Source organism: Pecten maximus, chromosome 4, assembly GCF_902652985.1.
Source record: "Pecten maximus chromosome 4, xPecMax1.1, whole genome shotgun sequence".
Taxonomy (NCBI): domain Eukaryota; kingdom Metazoa; phylum Mollusca; class Bivalvia; order Pectinida; family Pectinidae; genus Pecten; species Pecten maximus.
Genome location: NC_047018.1, coordinates 23152510 through 23172731, shown reverse-complemented (window position 1 = coordinate 23172731; position 20222 = coordinate 23152510). Strand labels below are relative to the sequence as shown.

Below are 20222 nucleotides of genomic sequence, written 5' to 3'. Positions count from 1 at the left end.
CCCTGACTACATGAAATTCCTATCCACCCTTCCGTACATCCAGGTATAGTACATATCCCGCTTCTCTTGTCACAGGCAGAGTTAGCACAGTGACAGGTCCGGTTACAGTCTCGTCCGAACTTCTGAATGGTACACTCTATATTGCATAACACGTAAAAATGTTCAGTAAGCAACTTAAAGAAGAAAATGTGGTATTGGTAAAGGATGTGGTTTGTGGTATATACATCAACTATCAACACCTATGAAGATAATGGCCCAAAATTAGTTTCGTGTATTTATACAGACGTATATACTTCTGAAAATTTTCGAACCTTGTATATATATATATATTTGAAATTGTTTATACCTATATGTATTAAAACTAAGTATGGAGTCTAATTCATATTGAACAATAATTGTCTACCTTACTCTTCCCATTGTTTTTACAAATATCATCTGGCTCCATTTTCATCAACGTCTCTACATTTTAAGAAACTCCCTACCTTAAAGCACTGCTGGGAAAATATTAACAACAAAAGAGCAAAACCTGACTTAAATTTTGTAATGCTTCTCCATGAAATACATGTTTGGCGGAATTTTCCCAGGTTTAGAAATATAAATGACACAGGAGGCAATGTTGCTTGTGACATTCATGCCGATCAGTGATCGGCTGACATTTGCGTTAAACGGTGTTATATTTTTCTAAGATTTGTAATTGAAGAGCCAAAATATTTTAACGACGTGCAATTCAGATGTCTATATTAGATGCCTAACTCAAATAAATCATGCAAGGGGTAAAAAGTTCAGTTTCTGAAAGAAATGATATCATTACGGAATTCAAGATAATGCCAAGACTCATTTTAAAAGCATGATATCAATGTTTATGCAGTAAGTTGGATGGCACTCATTGATGAAAATTAATCAATGCGATGCATTACTAAATTACGTGTACTTAACTCAATACACATATGATTACCTTGACTGCATGTGTCTCCGGTCCATCCGTCCGTACATCCGGGTATGTTACATATCCCATTCCTCCTGTCACAGTCAAAACTAGCACAATGACAGGTCTGGTTACAATCTCGTCCGTACGTTTGATTGGTACATCCTGATCATGAAAATATAAAAAGTGCAATCAGAAAATGTAAACAATCTTATCACGGCATGAAAAACGTTTGTATGTGGTAATGATATAAATAGAAAGAACGTCTACATAGAAAATTGAAGGCTTTTGGTAAAATAGAATGACTCCGATATTTATCCGCTCAACACTTAGTTGAACAGACATATTATCCATATAAAAAGTTAGTTGAAAGGCATTTCCCCGTGTATTTTCCATGTTTACCTAGATGGAAAGTGGGGATATACGACTAATAGAATATTCCCTTTATATAAAGCAAAATATTTTATCAAGTGTCGGCAGGTGGAATTAAATGGTATAGATTACCAGACTACAATGAAAGTAATGACGAGAGAACCGGCTGTAATATTATCTTTACCTGGTACCTGCTTATATCTACTTCATATCAGTTTCATAAACAGCAGCAAAGAAATGAAAAATACTACTCGATTCAAGCATACTTGTATCATTAAGACTTACTATTCTAACCTCAGATAGAAACTTCAACTGCAATTCATAGATTAGAATAAGGGAATTAAAAGGTCATATCTGCCATCAAAAACCATACAGATTAAAAGAACACAGCGCACAACTGAGTGTATTATGGCTTGATGTGTATGTCCATCAGTTTATTTCCTATACTTAAAAACAAAATTTAAAAAATCGAAAAAACAATAATATCAAAAAGTTCGGGAATCAGTAATGACGTCATCTCTTTGTGACTTTACTCAAGTCAACTTGACGGCGCCGTTTTGAAAGGACTGATCAACGCAATTTAAGCGTTTTCTGCTGTTATTGGAGAATCTGTGCATGAATTGCTAACGTCAAGTGAGTATTTTGTCAAAAACTAGTAAGAATATTTCAGAAATACATCAAAATAACTAATTTATCTATCTCCACTTCGACTGGAAAGTTTCAAGTAGGTAAATACAAAGGTTAGCTCTGATTTGTCAAAAACGGAAAACTTATATTTTTACTTCAAATTCTTATATTTTCACTGCTCATAGATGCAGTGAAAATATAAGTTTTATTAGTTTGATAAATTTCTATATTTCACTGGCAAAAATGCAATAAAGTGTTTTATCTTAAGAACATTTCGTTATCAAATTTATTCATAATTCCTGGTTGTGACATCTATAGAGGAAAGATTCTTATTAAAATAAAATTGAATATTTATACCTCTACACGTTTTTCACAACTTTGTAAGAAAGTTTGGACAATATGTTATTCCGATTTTGTATGAATTTTCAAATTCACAAATGATACGTTAACAGAGAGACCACCCTTGCATAGACACATATTGTTGTCAGAATATGATGGGAAAGTATAACTTAAAGTCATTTAATTTTTGTATTGATAGCTGTGCGGATGGATATATTTCCACCTCCATTTGTTTCCATCAATGTGGAATATTTCTCCTCATTTCTTTCTACCATTGGGAATTACCTTGTTTTCGGAGGATAACAAATAGAAGGCCTTCACTCCTTTATTTTTTTATTTTTTTTATTTTTTGTAGAAAATCGTTTTGAATTAAGGAGTATCGTTAGAAAAAAACTAGGCCTTTAGTTGTATTTCTCTGATTAATGTAACTTCTAAGAACACCGTAATACTGCAAAACGTTTGTGTGTATACTGGATCTGTTATTATATATAATGTGATTATCATATTGAAAACGTTAATTTGTTCCGAGAACATGTTCTTAAAACGGCTGTTGTCCGGTAAAAATTGGATATTATTAAACTCTATACCAGCTTTTACATATCTGGAAATGATATGGATATTGAGATAAGAATATTTGTCATTTCCGAAAAGGAAATAATGGAAGGCACGATTGTATGCCCTGAAAATATGCAAAAAGAAATGTTATTGACATCCGAATGCTACATTTTCGTGATAAGTATTAGCGATTGCAACGAAACTAAATAACACAGGATTATTCCGATGACATATTCACAGGTAGTCACGTATTGAACGCAATCAGAACATTGACTAGAAGCGGTGAGTCAGGTGGGCGATTAACCATTATCTAACTAATGGCTCCATCCACGTGATTTAAATATTTACAACAAATTATTGTTTCTTCCAGTTGTCGATTCTATCTTCATTTACTATAATGAGCATGCGCCTAAAATCTTTATTGGGAGGCCAGTTTTTTCCGGTTGATTTTCATACTATGAAGAGGTTAATATAAAATAAACACGATCGAATAACTGAAAATGGTTCGGGACCAGGTGCTGAATTCACCTTTCGAAACCTGTAGAAGATATAATTGGTAACATATATTTTCAGAGTGCAGTCAAGTGGAACTTATCTATTGTCAAAGACATACTTATATTTGTATTTCTTTTGTGAAAACAAAGTTCAGTAGTCAGTTATACTTTTGTAAAAGTTCAATTGTACGAGTCAACAATTTTTATCCAAATGACATTATAACGTGAAATACAACACTGCACTGATAACTCCCTTATATCTTACTTATACATTACCTTGACTACATTTGTCTCCAGTCCATCCTTTCGTACATCCGGGTATAGCACATATTCCACTTCTCCTGTCACAGCCATGGCTTGCGCAATGACAGGTGTCGTTACAGTTCCGTCCAAACGTGTTGCCGACACATTCTGCATAGCGTAAAATGTAATTAATTCTAGAGTAAAAGAGCACAAGATGATGTTTGTAAACAGAATAGATAGGAAGAAATAAATAAGCATTCACAAAGTACATATTGATGTCACAGAAAGGTTAAAAATATAATTTTGAAATTAATTTAGACTCTCCAGTTCTACTTAATTACCAGGTATCCTTAAATATTTTTTAGGAGCTATTTTGTCTTTGAGTATTCTAATGAGACAATAAGCCTATGGGGCCTGTATCGATCGCCTGGATGTTTCAGTAATTATAGCAAAGCATTCTTAAGTTATTTTTTCCTAATTCTTTTCTATTTTTTTTAATCTGCTTCTCACTATCATGTTTTGCTGTTAACGTTTTCCTTTAACTAAAGTTAGTGTTCTGGTTCCAAAGGAAATTCAGGTCAGTCAGTGTTCAACGTGTGGCTATATACCTCCCGCAATCATCATGAAGGAATCTGCCCATATCGCTGAGGTTCGTTTTTGACATTTGGACTAAAAAAGCAGTTAGGCAAGTAGGGAACGGAATATAAATTGATGTGACTCTTTTTTTTGTCCAACTCGTTATAAGGATATAATACTCATTTTTGTATTTTTTTCTTTCCAACAAATTTTATTGACATTTGATGGTATAAGTCAAAAGGATCGAATAACAGGCCAAAGCCTACATGTATATGAATTCTCTTCTAAGGTGGCAATTGGATCGTATAAATATAAATATTACATATATAAATTTACTATGAAATAAAAAAAATTACATGTATAACTAACATTTAAGGGAGGTAACTCAAACACAAACATTCACACATTATTCATACATTTTGATTAAATATACATTTATACATAGTATCTGATAATAAGATATTGACTGTAAACTATATCTACACAAATCAGTAATTAACAGGCATTGACCAAAAGTCCGTGTGCATTTATGCACAGGTCGTGCATGTCAACACACTGAGCGAAAATAAAATATATAGATGTAAGATAATATTATAAATTCTCAGAACAATTACTATCAATACATTTTTTTTAAACAGACTCTTTAATCTTTAATTCACATATATACAGCAGACTTAGCATACTCAACTGGTGACACATGTGACCAATGAGGATGGAGGGATCTTCCAGGACATCTGTATTTTAATGATACATTTTTGAGTTAGAAAATGTTACAAAAAATGATTGTATTAAATATAAGGTATGTATAATATAAAGATTAATATAAAATAATGTAATATCAATATAATATAGTATCATGGCTTAAAGCAGATAGAGATTAAAGCGTCTCGATTTACCAATGAATAATGGAACATTATTTAATATTTGTATATTTACAAGTTTATCACAGTCAGCGCAACCTTGCAAGAAAGTGCTAATATTAGAATGATTATAATTTGCAAAACTATCCACTGAAGTAAACAGAGAATGTCTTATATCATTATACCTAGGACATTCAAAGAAATAATGTGAAGCAGTTTCGTTTTCAATATCACAGTTTAATAAATGATAATTAAATGAATCAAACTTTAAATTGCTACATGAATTTCTAAGCTGACAAATAATGATACTGGCCTTTCTATTTCCTTGAAATTTGAAAATTTTCAGTGACTCACATTTAGCACGTATATCATTATTAAGTTTGCATTTAAAAGCTGCTAGAGAAGAAGAGTTGAAGAGGTCAGGATTAGCATTGTTAGTTGTGCGGCACATTTTGGGGAAGAAACTGTCAAAGTAATTGTTAGTTCTGCATAGAGAACGATTAAATAGTCGTGATTGTCTTAGGGAATACGGGTTAACATTTGGATGTTAATAAAAGGAATAAAGATATCTTACAAGTATTGGGGTGATAGTCCATGAAGTATTTTGTACATCATTATATGTTTGTGATAATTTCTTCTATCTGACAGAGATTTTCAGCAAATTTCTTACAGATAATTTAATGTGCGATGTTCCTGATCTGAGTTTTGTTATGATTATGGCTGCTTCTAATTGAACAGATTCTAATAATGTGTCCAGTTATCCCAGATTATGTCTGCATATTCTAAAATTGGTCTTATAAATGCTGTGTATATTTTGATTAAAGACCTACGATTCACTTTGAATTTTATGTATCGAAGGATATTAAAGCTACTGTAGGCTTTTCTATACATATTAAGAATGTGTTCTTGCCATGTTGCGTCGTCTTGAAGTGTGAGTCCAGGTTGTTTGTGTACTGCTTTGTCTGTAATTTGTCTTTCTTGGAAAGTTATTGGAGGGTGATTTTTGTTGTGTTTCCATGAAAAGATTACTGATTTAGTTTTGTTAGGGTTAAATTTATTGTCCAAAATACCTGCTCATTCACCAATTTTAGAGAGATAATCTGTTAGAGCTGGTGCTGCTTGTGCTGGATTATCATGTTATTACATACAAAAAAAGTATCATCTGTAAAAAGACTCATTGTTATTTGTCTGACAAATAATTTTGAAACCATGCTAGTAAGTTTCCATTAATTCCATACATTTCAAGCTTCTGCATAAGAATTTCATGCCAGACTCTGTCAAATGCTTTACTAACATAAAAGAAAATAAACATGAGTTCTTTTCCCTTGTCCATATTACTAACAATTGATTAACTGTGAACTGATGCTTTGTTAAGATGGATTTTCAATTAAATAGTTAAAAAGATATTTAAATAGAATGTTTCCATTATTTTACTAAAACATGAAGTTATATATTGGCCTGAAGTTGAAAATATCATAAGATGACCCGCTTTATATATAGCATTTATGTTTAATTGTTTCCAGCTATATGGCAGTACTCCTGATTCTAGGGTTTTGTTGAACAGAATACTAAGAGGTAAAATAAGAGAATTACTCAGCTTTTGTACAATTTTAGGAACAACACCATCAGGGCCAGGTGGTTTGTTTACATTGAGAATACTAAGTTGGTCCATTACATCTTGCTCTGTGATGTGAATTTTAGTTAAGGAGTGGGGAGCATATGGTTTTGCTGTCTGAGACATCTCAAGATCAAGTGATGATGTAGAAATATTAGTAAAGTGATTGTTGAGGAGCTCTGCTTTGTCAATAGGATGATAGATAAGTTGATCATCAGGTTCAAGAGGAGGAATCGATGTAGATTTACTTGAGAAGTTAGTAATAGACTTTGCTATCTTCCACATCTTGTCTGAAGGGACTGTGTTTTCATTTAAAGAGTTTTCAATATTTTTAATATAATTCCCTTTTTGCTTCACGAATTAAGTCGATCGTTTCATTCCTTTAACATCTAAATCCCTCCCAAAGTGGAGGTTAATTAAACAATTATGTGGGTTTGATGTTCTTAGGGCATGGGAAAAACTTCTTCACTCAGATATACTCAAGGTCTTCAAGGTAAACCTCTACTTCAGAGCTTAGACACTCTAGGCTTAGAGGTTACAGTAACTAATGGTTCAACTTTGAATTATTTAGGTTATAAAGAGTGTGCGGCTAAAGACCCGATCTGACCCAGTTAAATATCCCCTCGGACAGCCATTAAGCATATATGGACAATGGCACGCCTACAGTGAGATAAGCAGCAGTGTTGTGATATAAATAGTAATAGCGAGACTGGGCACATGGCTGTGTTTATTTACATGTGTACAATACAATGACAACATACTCACAAAACTGATGTTACTGGCCTTATTTAATTTCTCCGACCGTAAATTGCACAGATATACCTATTCCAAATATTTTCACGAATTTAAATGTTTGTTTTGTGTAATTCTGTTTACCAGCTTGCCTTCTAGGGGCATGAGGGTCCCGCAGATGTTAAATAGATGTGTATGGTCTGTTGACATTTTCATTCCACTGACATGAAGCGAGGAAAGCACGAGTCTGATATTGTTGGCTTCCAAAGGTAATACGCTTATCCTCATAAATTTTCAGTGTATTGTTGAAACTTTAAACACAATATGTGTCCTTTCCTAGTCTGAAATCTTGAGGATTTTTATACACTGTAGAATTGTAAATAATACTACGGAGAAGTTGTTCTGCTACTGGATCAGATATCACCAGTATGGAAGGCTCATAGTTTGGGTCTTTTTGACATTGTGATGAGTAGCTTGGACAGAACATTGGTATAACCGTCACAGTTTCGAACAGCCCAGTGGAAATGAGTGGCGATGGGTTCAACTCTGTTGTTAAATTGTTCAGACCAAGTCTTTCTCTCTTTGTACCGTGGTCCTGACGCTACCGCAGACACAGATATATTTATACTCTTAATACCAAGCTATGTATCATTTTGATTTTGATCTTTCACCGGTTTGTTTATGGCCATATTTCTATCGTGGGAATGTGTCCTTATAGAAATATCCTTGCTTTCAAAATATTCATATATCCTCTGTGTTCCAATCTTCTCATGACGTTGTGTAACTGGTTCATCAACCTTACATTATGTGAACACAGTCTAGAACTTTGTGAGTTTTGTCACCAATAACCACCACCTGGTGTCTTTGGATTTTTTGCGCAAGCCATGACAAGCATCCGTATTGATATCAATACCATCTACATCTGTATCGCTGGTAACTTCCTCCAGAAGAGCATCATTGAAGGATTCATCATATTCAAGCTTAACAAAGTCCTTGTAGGTGGAGAAAAACTTTTTTCTTTTTTCAACTGACAGAATACCAATTCCAGCCCCATTACATAATCTTCGATAATGGGAGGGCAGCATCTCACTGCAGACAAATGAATGAATAATTTTGTCATTAATGAGGTACTTGTCCTGTAGGTAGGTATGGTGAGGAAGACCATCAGTAGGTATGGTGGGTTCGACTTTTATGTGAACATTTCAGTTTCAACACACTCACATGTCCTTTACGTGTTGATGTTTTTACCTTTTACCTTGGCACCGCCGGGCATGGTGTGCTGCAATTTCAATAAGTCTTGTAACTGAGTTTTGAGTAGCTACAAAGAACTTCTGATTCACTTGCTTCCTTGTAGCACGCAGGTATGCCGCTGGTAGTGGTGGAATTTCTTTGTGATGCTTGCAGGATATCTTTTCTTTTATCCCAAAAATATTTTCAATAATGTCGTCAAAGTTGTTCACTGGTCTGTTCATTTTTTTTATAAGATATTCTCTAACAATCAGTAATTTCTCTAGTAATATTGCTTTTTTTCTAAATCTGCTGAAATTTCTAATTTGAATGATGGTTGCCGTGTCCTTTTCTCCGACATGTTGAAAGTTGTGTATTATTTAAATGATAAACTGATAATAAACTAAAAGTTTGGCCCACACATATGCGTTTCCTGGATATGGAACATTTTAATGTTCCCTCAAAAAGGGGAACCAGATAATTATAGAAACATATACAAACATGTAGTTGATCTACAGTAAAGTTGAAAACCAGTTATAGAATAACATGTACATCCATCAGATTGTAATATATTACAAGTATTTTATTTACACATTTTGTTGTTAATTTAAGACACTGATCAATTGCTTATTACCCATGTGTTAGGCTGTGACCATTATAGGAATACATGAGAATGGTCCCGCCAAAATGAGTTGGTGCCGTTCTCAATGGTGAGTAATAATGAAACAATTAAGAATCTAATTACAACTTTACATGGATGATCGTTGTGGTAGGTATATAATGAAATTATTTTGACTGTAAACACGTGGAGCAATCCTAAGTTTCTACTTCCGGTGTAAACATAAACTGTGAACCTTACTGCCTCAACATTCTATTCAAATATTACAAAAGAGATTTTTTTTTTTTTTTTTTTTTGTCATTCGCAGTAAGTAAGAAATCTGTCACAATTGCTCCCTGTACAACTGCTAGTTACAAAGAACCGGGAGAACTCTACGTTTCGTTATACTATTTGCCCTAGGGTGCTGAAAAATAAGCAAAATACAGCTATTCACAAAATAGCAGTGACGCTGCGTAATATCTCGGCAAAAGCCTGTGGTTTTAAACCCACGGTCGATATTAACCAGGTACAGGAAGTAGACAATTTGGCTTCTGATCTCCCTACATCCCTACAAGTTATCGCTACCTGAAGAACTTGGTTTGAATATCGATAGAACTAATCTCACCGAGGAACAGTTATTAAGGGTTCGCCAGGTCTTAGGTAATTGGGAACATGCATTCTAGAAAAAGTCAGTTCGATTTAGGTAAAACTAATCTTATTAAACATAAGATAGAACTGTTGAACGAACGGCCCTTAAAACAGCCATATCGTAAGATACCCCCTGACATGTATGAGGAGGTTCGTCAACATATAAAGGAGATGCAGGAGGCTGGTGTGATTAGAGAGTCTAATAGTCCTTTTTCTTTTTATGTTGTACTTGTACGAAAGAAGGATGGAAGTCTTAGATTCTGCATCGACTACCAGATGCTTAATTTACGAACCAGACAGGATGCATATACGCTCCCGGGCTTTAATGATACCGTGGATACCATAAATGGTTCTCGTTATTTTTCTAAGCTGGACCTGCGTTCAGGTTATTGGCAGGAGGAGGTTGAAGAATCGGATATCGAAAAGACTGCGTTCTCAGTTGTTAGCCTGTGATTCTGGGAAACCAATAGAATGGGGTTTGGTCTCACCTGTGCTCCAGCTACTTCCCAATGTTTGATGGAAAAGTGCATGGGTGATATGTATCTGAAGAAATCTTCTTAGATGACATCCTAATATTTTACCGTACCTTTGACGAACATCTGGACAAACTAGAGTCGGTATTCGACAGAATCGTCCAACACGGCTTGAAACTCAAACCATCAAAATGTGAGTTCTTCAAAACTGAAGTGACGTATCTCGGTCATGTCGTATCTGAAAATGGCATAGCTACAGATCCGGGGAAGGTATCTGCGGTCTACTGTTACTGATAAATTTCATGACTACCTCTATGGAAATACCTTTGAAGTTGTAACAGATAATAACCCTCTTAATTATGTGCTGGGAAAAGCTAAAGTAGATGCCATAGGTGGGTAGCCGTTTTGGCTAACTACAACTTTACTTTGACATACCGAGCTGGGAGAAATAATACTGATGCCGACGGTCTCTCTCGCATAGCATTCTGTAACTCTGATGTTGTTAAGGCTGTATGCTAGTCCTCAACTGTTCTAGCTCCACTGGTTGACAGTTTTGCTGACCATACTAAGCTGTCCTCTCACCTGGCCAGTGAGAGTATCCCATGTAAAGATGGCCTTAACACAATTGATTGGCGGAAACAGCAGAAGGAGGATTAAGATATTGCCAGGGTTTTAGACTTTAAGACAGCCGGTATTCATCCAAGGGGGTAAAACCGAAAGGATGATGTCCCCATATGTTCAGAAAATTATGAGAACTTGGAATAGGTTTCATCTACACGAGGGCGTGATATACCGAATCGCCTCTCTAGACGGCCAGAAGGTAAAACTGCTAGTGCTACCAAGACAATACCACTTTTTGGTTAGCTAGACAGAGGTTTTACTGGCCAGATCTAGAAAAAGGTGTGGATGACAGAGTTGAGAACTGTGGACGGTGCATAAGCCGCAAAACTCCAGTAGGCCCGCGGGCTAAGCTGGTACCAATCCATACCACAAGACCGATGGAGTTAGTCTGCATAGACTTTCTCACATTGGAACCCTCAAAGGGTGATAACTGATCATTTGACCAGGTACGCTCAGGCTGTGCCCTGTCGGAACCAGACAGCACACACGACTGCGAAGGCGCAATATGAACATTTCATAGCCTTCTAAAGTTTTTTCTGAACGTCCCCATAGTGATCAGGGTCGCAACTTTGAGAGCAAAGTTATAAGAGAACTCTGTAAAATCGCTGGGGTTCAAAAACAGAACTACCCCTGCCATCCCATAGGAAACGGGTCAGCCGAACGGTTTAACCGTACACTTCTTGGTATGCTGGCTACCCTGGAGGAGCACAAGAACCCCATACCCTGACCGGTACTGCCCAAGAACCTGTATCCTTTGAGGTCACATACCACGACGAGGGTGTCAGTGTAGTGGAACTTGGAGACACCAGTGTAGAACTTGGTAATATCATCAGAGATCAAACAGTCTCCGATATCGGTGATCCTGAGGGAAGTTCCCTCATGGCACCACCACAGTGCCCACCAGTGGTTCAACAGTCCACTAGAACACGTAAACCACCGGACAGGTACGGTCATTGGGTACTCTCTCAACAGGATAAGCTGATGAGGTCTGGTGAGCATGAAATATTCGTGTAGAATTCTAAATTGTGATAATTTTATCTTGGTTTTATCTTTAACTTGTTTTATAAAATATGTCTCTTATTCGCCTAAATATGACTTCATCAAAAAGTCTTAAATCATGTTGTAAAATGGTTATCTTTCTTCCTGATATCGGACATATAAGATATATTTGATTTCAAATGAGCAGAAACCATTGTTTTGAATTTGTGCTATACAACTATATGACTATATACCAAGATTTCGGTAGATTATTAAAATGCAACACTATTTAATGTTGCTAACTTCTGAATCTTGAACCATCGCGATCTGTTGAAATCTATGGTGGCATATATCTGCCATCGTGTTATTTTAGGTCGCGTTACGGTAACACGACTTGTCGAGATAATTATGTCGACAAGTCGTGTTATTAACACGGCAAGTCGTGTTATTATGACCACCTGGCGCGATAATTGATCACGACCGGTCAAGTTAGGTTATCGCGGATCTCGACCTAAAATGTGCTTTTGCCCAGATATGCCATCTACTTAACGTTGATGAGATAAGTTATAAATGGAGACCAAGCCGTTTCGGAACGTCTCGGGCTTTACGCTGATATTATTACGCATGGCTGACAGGGAACAGTTACTCTGACCTAAAGTACAAATGCAATGAACCTAAACTGTGATTGTTTAATCCTGTAATATTCAAACAATAATGTAGACTTGTAATTAGTAATTCAAACTAATAACTTATTTACAAAGTGCTATATTAGCTTAGTCCCTACCGTTACCAACAGGATATGCACGAACTAAAGTCATCTATGAAATATTTGATCCCTCGACTTTGGTACCTTTTCCTATATTTCTGTATAGATGACAAAGGTCTTGCCAAACCGCTGTGATAGTTACAAATGGCTTTGGCTAAAGCGGTCATACTCTAGGTCTGTTTACAATATAGCACTTAAACTTGGCTTATTTATTAAAGCCGTACATAAAAAAAAACACTCCGTTTCTCCTGTGCATGGATATTTGTCTCCCATCCCCTCCACTTTGACACCCAAATTCATCTAATCCCGTTCATTAGTCATCCCTGACACTCATAAAAATCGGACTTGGACAATATTACGGTCCCTCGTCCTTATCGGACATCCGATATATACATCTATACATAGAAAATTATAAAATTGGAAATTGGAAACGCTTTTGATAAGTAGAGCATGAGAACTTTAATATTGGTTTTGGCCACACGTGATATAAACTCTCTACGCATTTTGATTGGCTAACAAGGTGAACTTTGACCCAAGCTGCAATTGTCAATTTGTTATTTTTTAAAAGTTGCAAAAAACACTCGCTAAAGATCGTGTCTTTTGTAACTTTGAAATAAATTCCATTCCAACAACCACTCGTTGTGTAACCTCTATTTATACCACACGTGGTAAAAACTCTGTACGCATTTTGATTGACTAACACGGTGAACTTTGATCCAAGCTGCAATTGTTATTGACGTCATCAATAATCTAATGATGTCACATCACCGGGTCCCGGACGTCACCGGTACACTTTATTTGCATACGCGAAATTATTTTTTTCAAAGTTGCAAAAAACACTCGCTAAAGCTCGTGTCTTTTGTAACTTTTACAAAATAACTTTCTCGTGTGAAATAAATTCCATATCCAACAACCACTCGTTGTGTAACCTCTATTTAAAGGTCATTGCGATGTTAAACAAGGCATAAGCCAATGAATAATGTAATCTTACTGAATAATCAATAAAGATTAAAAATGTTTGTTTTTTCTATTTCATTGTTCTTGTGCACTATTTCATTACAAATCGTCACCAGACAACTAGCTGTTACAGCTTTTGAAGACAGATGTCTTAGACGTTGGTAAGGTGAATGCTTTAATTGATAACATTATTTTCATGTATTCAATTATCCATAAAGGTTCCGAAAACGTAATTAAAAATATTGAATATTTAAAGTCTTTATATGTTATCTATAGCAAGCATATATACCGAGTCAGTTCAACGCTTGAACATCATACATATATCCTTCAAAATATCGTGACTAAATATGTCGAGGTAAAAGCTACAACATGAATGATAATATCAGTTAACTCAAACTGAAAATTATATATTTTGATTCACCTGGCTTTTGATTGGTTGTTGTATGGTGAACTTCATAGTAATACATTCATGTCGCAGCTACAATGCTCAAGTGATCACTAAAAAAATTAAATGTAATATTTAAACCTAAAGACATTTTTAAAATTTCTCTTACCTTGATTGCACGCGTCTCCCCTCCAACCGTCCGTACATCCTCTGGTGGTACACGTCCCGTTGACCACATTACAACCTCCAGTCTTACAGTGACACTCGTTTGTACAGTTTGCACCAAAGTATCCCACTGGACATCCTAATTACAAGCACATCACATGTTTTGATATATAAACATTAAAATAATACAAAAATTATTGTTAATATTTATACTTAGTCGTTTTACTAAATGATATATATATATATTTATATTTCCTGTCATTATACTTAAATCACTTACTTTTTATTTAGGAATAAACCGCAGCTCCTATATTTATATGTTATCCATGGCTTTTTTTATTTTGTAATCAACATGAACCACTTTATTTTAGTAAAGAATGGAGCAAATGTCATGATTTGAAGTTTAGCATGTGTTATATTCTTTTGCAGTGATAACAGATAGCATCCCAATAAGACGTATGTACCAAAGTGTAATTTTGATCCATTTTAATACAATAAGTCAAACCACTGTCACGGGAACATTTAAATTACTGCATGGGCAGAAAATATCTTTATTTGTACGATCTTCAAACTTAATGTAAACGAAGGAATCATTACGCAATAATGACAATCATTTATCTTTGTCCGATATGGTGGAAGGAATCAACACTGTGCGAGAGTTATCATGGTTAATATAAAATAAATCACGTCTAGAACAATAACGTTTGTCTTATTTAGCTTCAGCATACATATACAAGTTGTAATAAAATGATATATTACTACATCCTGATCATACATGTACTTGATTCCGTTTTTTAATTGATTTATATTATAATGATTAATTTCTTACAAACATTAATATTGTTTATAATTTGTTACACTACAGCTGTTAACTGCGAGAGAAAAAAAAGGCAAAAACACAAACAAATAAATAATAATGGCACAATACCTAAACGTAGAAAAACCACAATGTACATATGCACAAAAACATGGACATTAAACAGGACAAATACAGACCGGTCTGTTACATATCAGTCTAGATTTTGTTTTTCTGTTAAAAATCAATAACTCACATGACTTCGGAGAGAAGTAACCCATAACTAAGAAATTCTAAGAAAAGAATGGTAATATTAATAGAAATTTCAAAAAACATGTTTTCAGTTAAAATTTTAAATTGTAACCACTCATTTATTTGACTAAATAGCTGACCTTTATTTTGATAATTATTAGTTAAAATAAAAATTATGTGTTTTTTTAAACTGTCGAGGTTAAGATCTATTTCTAAACACTTACTTTTGTATATTAATTGTTTTATAATCAATAGAATAAGGTTATCTAGATTAAACTTTCGGTATCTATTTACATATTTACCAGAGATGAATTCTTGTTTATCAAATCTTAAACTAAGGTTCTTATTTATAATATTAATTCTTAGACTTTTAACCAGGTAGGATACATTATCACATTATCACAGTCCCAAAGTATATGTGTATTGTTTCGGGTTGTGATTTTCAAAAGGACCAGCACAGAGATTGCTATTGGATTTGCCAATTTTGAAAAGGAAAGAGTTTATTGTAAGAATTTTTTGATTTCTTCTGTATTGAATCCAGTGAAATTTAGAGTTAGTGGTAGTTTTAAAAGGGGAGATGTATAATTTTTCCATGTATCATCATTAAAGTTAAAAATCTTTTTCAATTCCCTTTGAGCTGTAGGTATTACATTGTTTTTGTTAAGTGCTTTGTAAAAATCCTGAGCGCCTTTATTGTTTCTAAGAATAAGCTTGAGATTAAGAGGCATAGCTGGTAATAAAATATTATTTTTACCATTTTTTTCTAAATTCTTCGAAACTGTAAAAACATTTATCATTTTTCATAATATCGTATTTCTTATACCAAATTTTATAAATAACTTTTTTATTTATATTGATATCGTTATTACACCATAATGGATTTTCAGAGATATTTGTATTATATACGTAACTTACACTTAAGGTTTGATACCCAAGCTTCTAAAACCGCCATCCAAAAAATATTTGTGCAATTTTGTGCAATTTAATCGTATTTATTATGTCACATTCTCATGCTCATCTTGTACAGCTTTTAAAATCCGGACTTGACAAAATCGAATATACGTCATCACAGCATCCTCACACTTAGCAAACATTCTGTAAATTGATGACATCATTGTCTTTGACTATGATGTTCTAATGTATAAACTGCCAAAACTGAATATAATATGTTATTTCTATCCCTTTTAACATCAATATATGCTAGAGTGAATGATTTCTACATGGAGAAATGTACTTACACATTACAGCAAGAAAGCCTTCCCGCCTTCCATGAAATTCAAACTTGTGAATCGCTATTATATTCAATACCTATCAAACCTTATCTGTGGTGCTGAAACAAATTTTTGATACAGACAATCCTCGAATGCAATATATCAATCTCATAAAGGGTAACAAATGCATTTTCTCAGACATGATTGTATGAAAATGACAAAGAATAATACGAATACTTTATTTTTTCATTTTCTTTTTTTTTTCTTTTTATTCTTCTTATTTTTTTAGAAATATACCGTAAATCAGATTGACCTGAATGTGTAAAGATGAATACTTTGTGACTATTTTCTTTCCCTTTACCTGATTGGTCGATTCTAAAAGTTCGCACTTTGTTCTTAATGTTCAAACATTTAGTCAATCCCGAATCAGCGCTTTGGGTTGATATAACAATGCAACAAGTTAGTACCCAAATATAGTTACAGGGACTTCCCGACCTTCCGTGACGTCGAAATTCGAACACCAGCGTGCTTCTAGAAGGGCAGTGCAGATGTCCTCCGTTGACAAGAATACAGACAACGGAAAAATTCTCAACGAAAAGCGAATACACATTTCGTATTCGTTTAGAAGAAAGGAATTCCAATACCAAAGACAAGCGACAGACATCTGAGCAAAATATTCCGTTAATTTGGACAGATCGACAAAAAACGGTAGAAATGATTCACATTACAAACGATCGTCGTGATATGGATATTCATACCTTGTTAATAATTTCCATATACATCTAGTAGAGTTTAAACCAGTATTACAATTATAAAGAAGTCTTCCTTGTGGCTGAGTTTGTCTTTATTTCATTATATGTTTCAACATTATCACTTTCTACTATCGATAACCCACATTCTTTCTGTTCAGTCTAGCCAATCAAGTAACGGGGACTGATAAGTTCAAAACATAAAAATGTTGGGGGATGTCATGTGATAAACAGTTATAGCAAAGGCTTATTAAGGTACATCTTTTACGCTCGTTTTATCGAATTTAAGTTGGAATCAAGATACCATCTATCTCGTGTTTAGAAAACCACTCATTCAACAAAGTCCTTATGTTCAGAAGGAAAATTGAATGTTGTACAGACATATACAATATTTTCACCTGTTCCTTGAAGTAATCGAAGTCGGCAGGTATTTAATTTCTTTATCAACTTAACAAAATGATATCTGACGCCAGGGCCAGGATATTTGAGCACTGAGAGCAGCAAAGAACCTCTTTCAAGAACAATAGAATTTTGTCCATGAATCAATTTGATTAAAGAGCCTAAAATGAACACTTGAAAAAAGGTTTGAAAAATCAAAAAGGGCCCAGGTACATGTGCAAATAAAGTTGCCCACTAGCGATGTACATCAAAACCTGTATTAAAAGATTATCGTAAGTCGTCTATTGATTTTATTTTCTAATGAGTATGATTGACTGTGAGAAAATATCCGCAATGAATATGCAACATCCAATTAGACACGAAAATTGTCGAATTATTTTAATGATTTTTTAGCCGTGTCAGGATTCTACGGAAACGATATACCCGCTTATTTCGGTTCGTATGCACACAAATAGTGTGACTAGTTTGCTCATCATATAAAATAATCATGGTAAAAAAAAATCGGGAAAATGTGCGACCGGTTAATTTGTCATTTAAAGGTCGTATGCCAGATGGTCTATTTTTAAAAACATCAAGTACCTATTGGATATCATTACTTTGAATACAAAAAAAAGCATTTAATATGATCAAATGAACGTATATCCTAACGATTTACCGCAAATTATGACCCAAAATATAAAAATAAAAACTACGCACTAATTATGTAACACTTAAAGAAAATGTCGAAGTTTTGAATCATATTTTTAGCTGTTTCAGATTTCTAAGGAAGTGATACACCAAAAGTACTTTTTGGCGCATTATCTTAATGTATTGAACTTTTTAAGAAATTCCATGACCGGTAAATTTGTCATTTGAAACAATATATGCAAGGAGTAAGTATCTCGATGTCGCCATTATCAAATATAGTGTTATTGATATGACTGGTATTTTTTTTACTCAATGATATTAACAGTTTGATGACATTTAAATATGATAGTATCCATGAAACTATCTCTGAAAGCAAAGTAAGAATCCCAGAAGGGTCTGTATCACATCAGCAAAACACTAAGGAAACATACAAGAAAACTATTTGCATTCTTCATAAATCCTTCTGGACATCTCCTTAGCTTAAGAAAAGAATGCTGTTTTGTTAATATGCGGCACAAGCGAAATTGAAATCTGAATGGCCAGGTTTCAACACAGGATTGCTGATTGCAGTATTGGGCTTTGCCTGATGCGTTTAATAACCCAAAAATTACAGCATCGATGCAACATGAGCGCACATACCTATGTTCGTTTTCCTGCAAGACAAAGGCGGCAATAGCCTGATTGGATCTTCCATTTTGTTTGTTTCAAAATGGATCCAAACATGGTATTTTGTTTGCGACTTGTGGCCTGACTGAATCTGACCTTATCTAATATCATCAGCATGCTGTTACACCTAGATTTCATAGTCACCATCATTTGATGGGTACTCAACAATGTAACCAGGTGACAGTTTTACCTGGTAAATGCCACATGTGAATGTCTCGAGGTACTCAAGGTTCAACCGGGGAAATGATATGTTTGAAGCTTCACTTTTCTGCCATTCACATAGTAGCAAAAATGACGAATAACTTTATTACTTGTGCCCTGGCCGGGCTTCGAACTACGGCACCAATCACCTAGCCATAAATACCCACAACTTATACCACTGCGCCACATCGTCGTTCTTAAAAACGAACGTTTCAATGGCGCAGTGATGGTGTGCCCAATACCTTGACATGAGTGACAAGTCATCTTTCAGATGATATGAATACCTGGATCGCAATGAATATACATACAACGAGTCGAATTGTACACGTATTATAAATATTCATCACAGTGCAACTACGACAGGAAATTGAAATAGTTTTCTTCGGATCACCAACACGTCGTGCATATGATACATTGCGTCATCTATTTGATATATAACAAGTGTTGATTATTTACTTTCATCGATATCTTGAGTATATGTAATTAAAAGGATTGTATTTAATCAAATATATATATATATATATATTGCTATAGTCATGACAAAAATATGCCATTTCTCTAAATATAATCGTCATGTTCCATCAAAGCAAATAGATTAGATTCAGCTTCACTCGAAAATCGTTTTCATTGACATATTTTTTAATCACAAAGTTAATCAAATTTGTTACTTCTTTCAGCAAATGTTATGTCGCAAATAATGTTAAATCAAATTTGGTTCATACAACAAGAACTTATGATATCACTCAACTGGCATTCATAAATTGCGAGATTAATGGCCATACATTTACTTTTCATGTTTGATTAAAACCATGTATTCAAATAGATGGCACAGCTCTTTTAGGCCACTTACTTTGTGTTAAAATATTGTTTCATACATGATATAATGTTAAAAGTTTCAAAATATTTCTATCATAATTTGAAAAACGACAAATTGATCATAAATTCCAAAAACAGCTATATCAATAACATTGTCGTTGATAATTGGGATGACTCCTTACATATATTGTTTTAAATGACAAATTTAACGGTCATGAAATTTCATAAATTTTCAATAAATTAAACAAACATAATACGCCAAAACTTGTGTTTGTGCACAAAAACTGGAAGTGGGTGTATCATGACCGTAAACAATTAAAACGGCTAAAACAATTTCGCCTTAACATTT

General features: G+C 34.3%; 1 protein-coding gene across 1 annotated transcript in view; it reads right to left on the bottom strand.

The window, feature by feature from the left end:
* Positions 1 to 225: 225 nt before the first annotated feature.
* Positions 226 to 20222, bottom strand: part of LOC117326440 (multiple epidermal growth factor-like domains protein 11) — an 81313-nt gene continuing 61316 nt past the window's right edge. Inside the window, exons 10-12 of the mRNA XM_033883189.1 lie at positions 3589 to 3723; positions 956 to 1090; positions 226 to 239 (exon numbers count right to left, since the gene is read on the bottom strand). Coding sequence (XP_033739080.1) covers positions 226 to 239; positions 956 to 1090; positions 3589 to 3723 — 284 coding nt within the window. The remainder of the gene's footprint in view (positions 240 to 955; positions 1091 to 3588; positions 3724 to 20222) is intronic.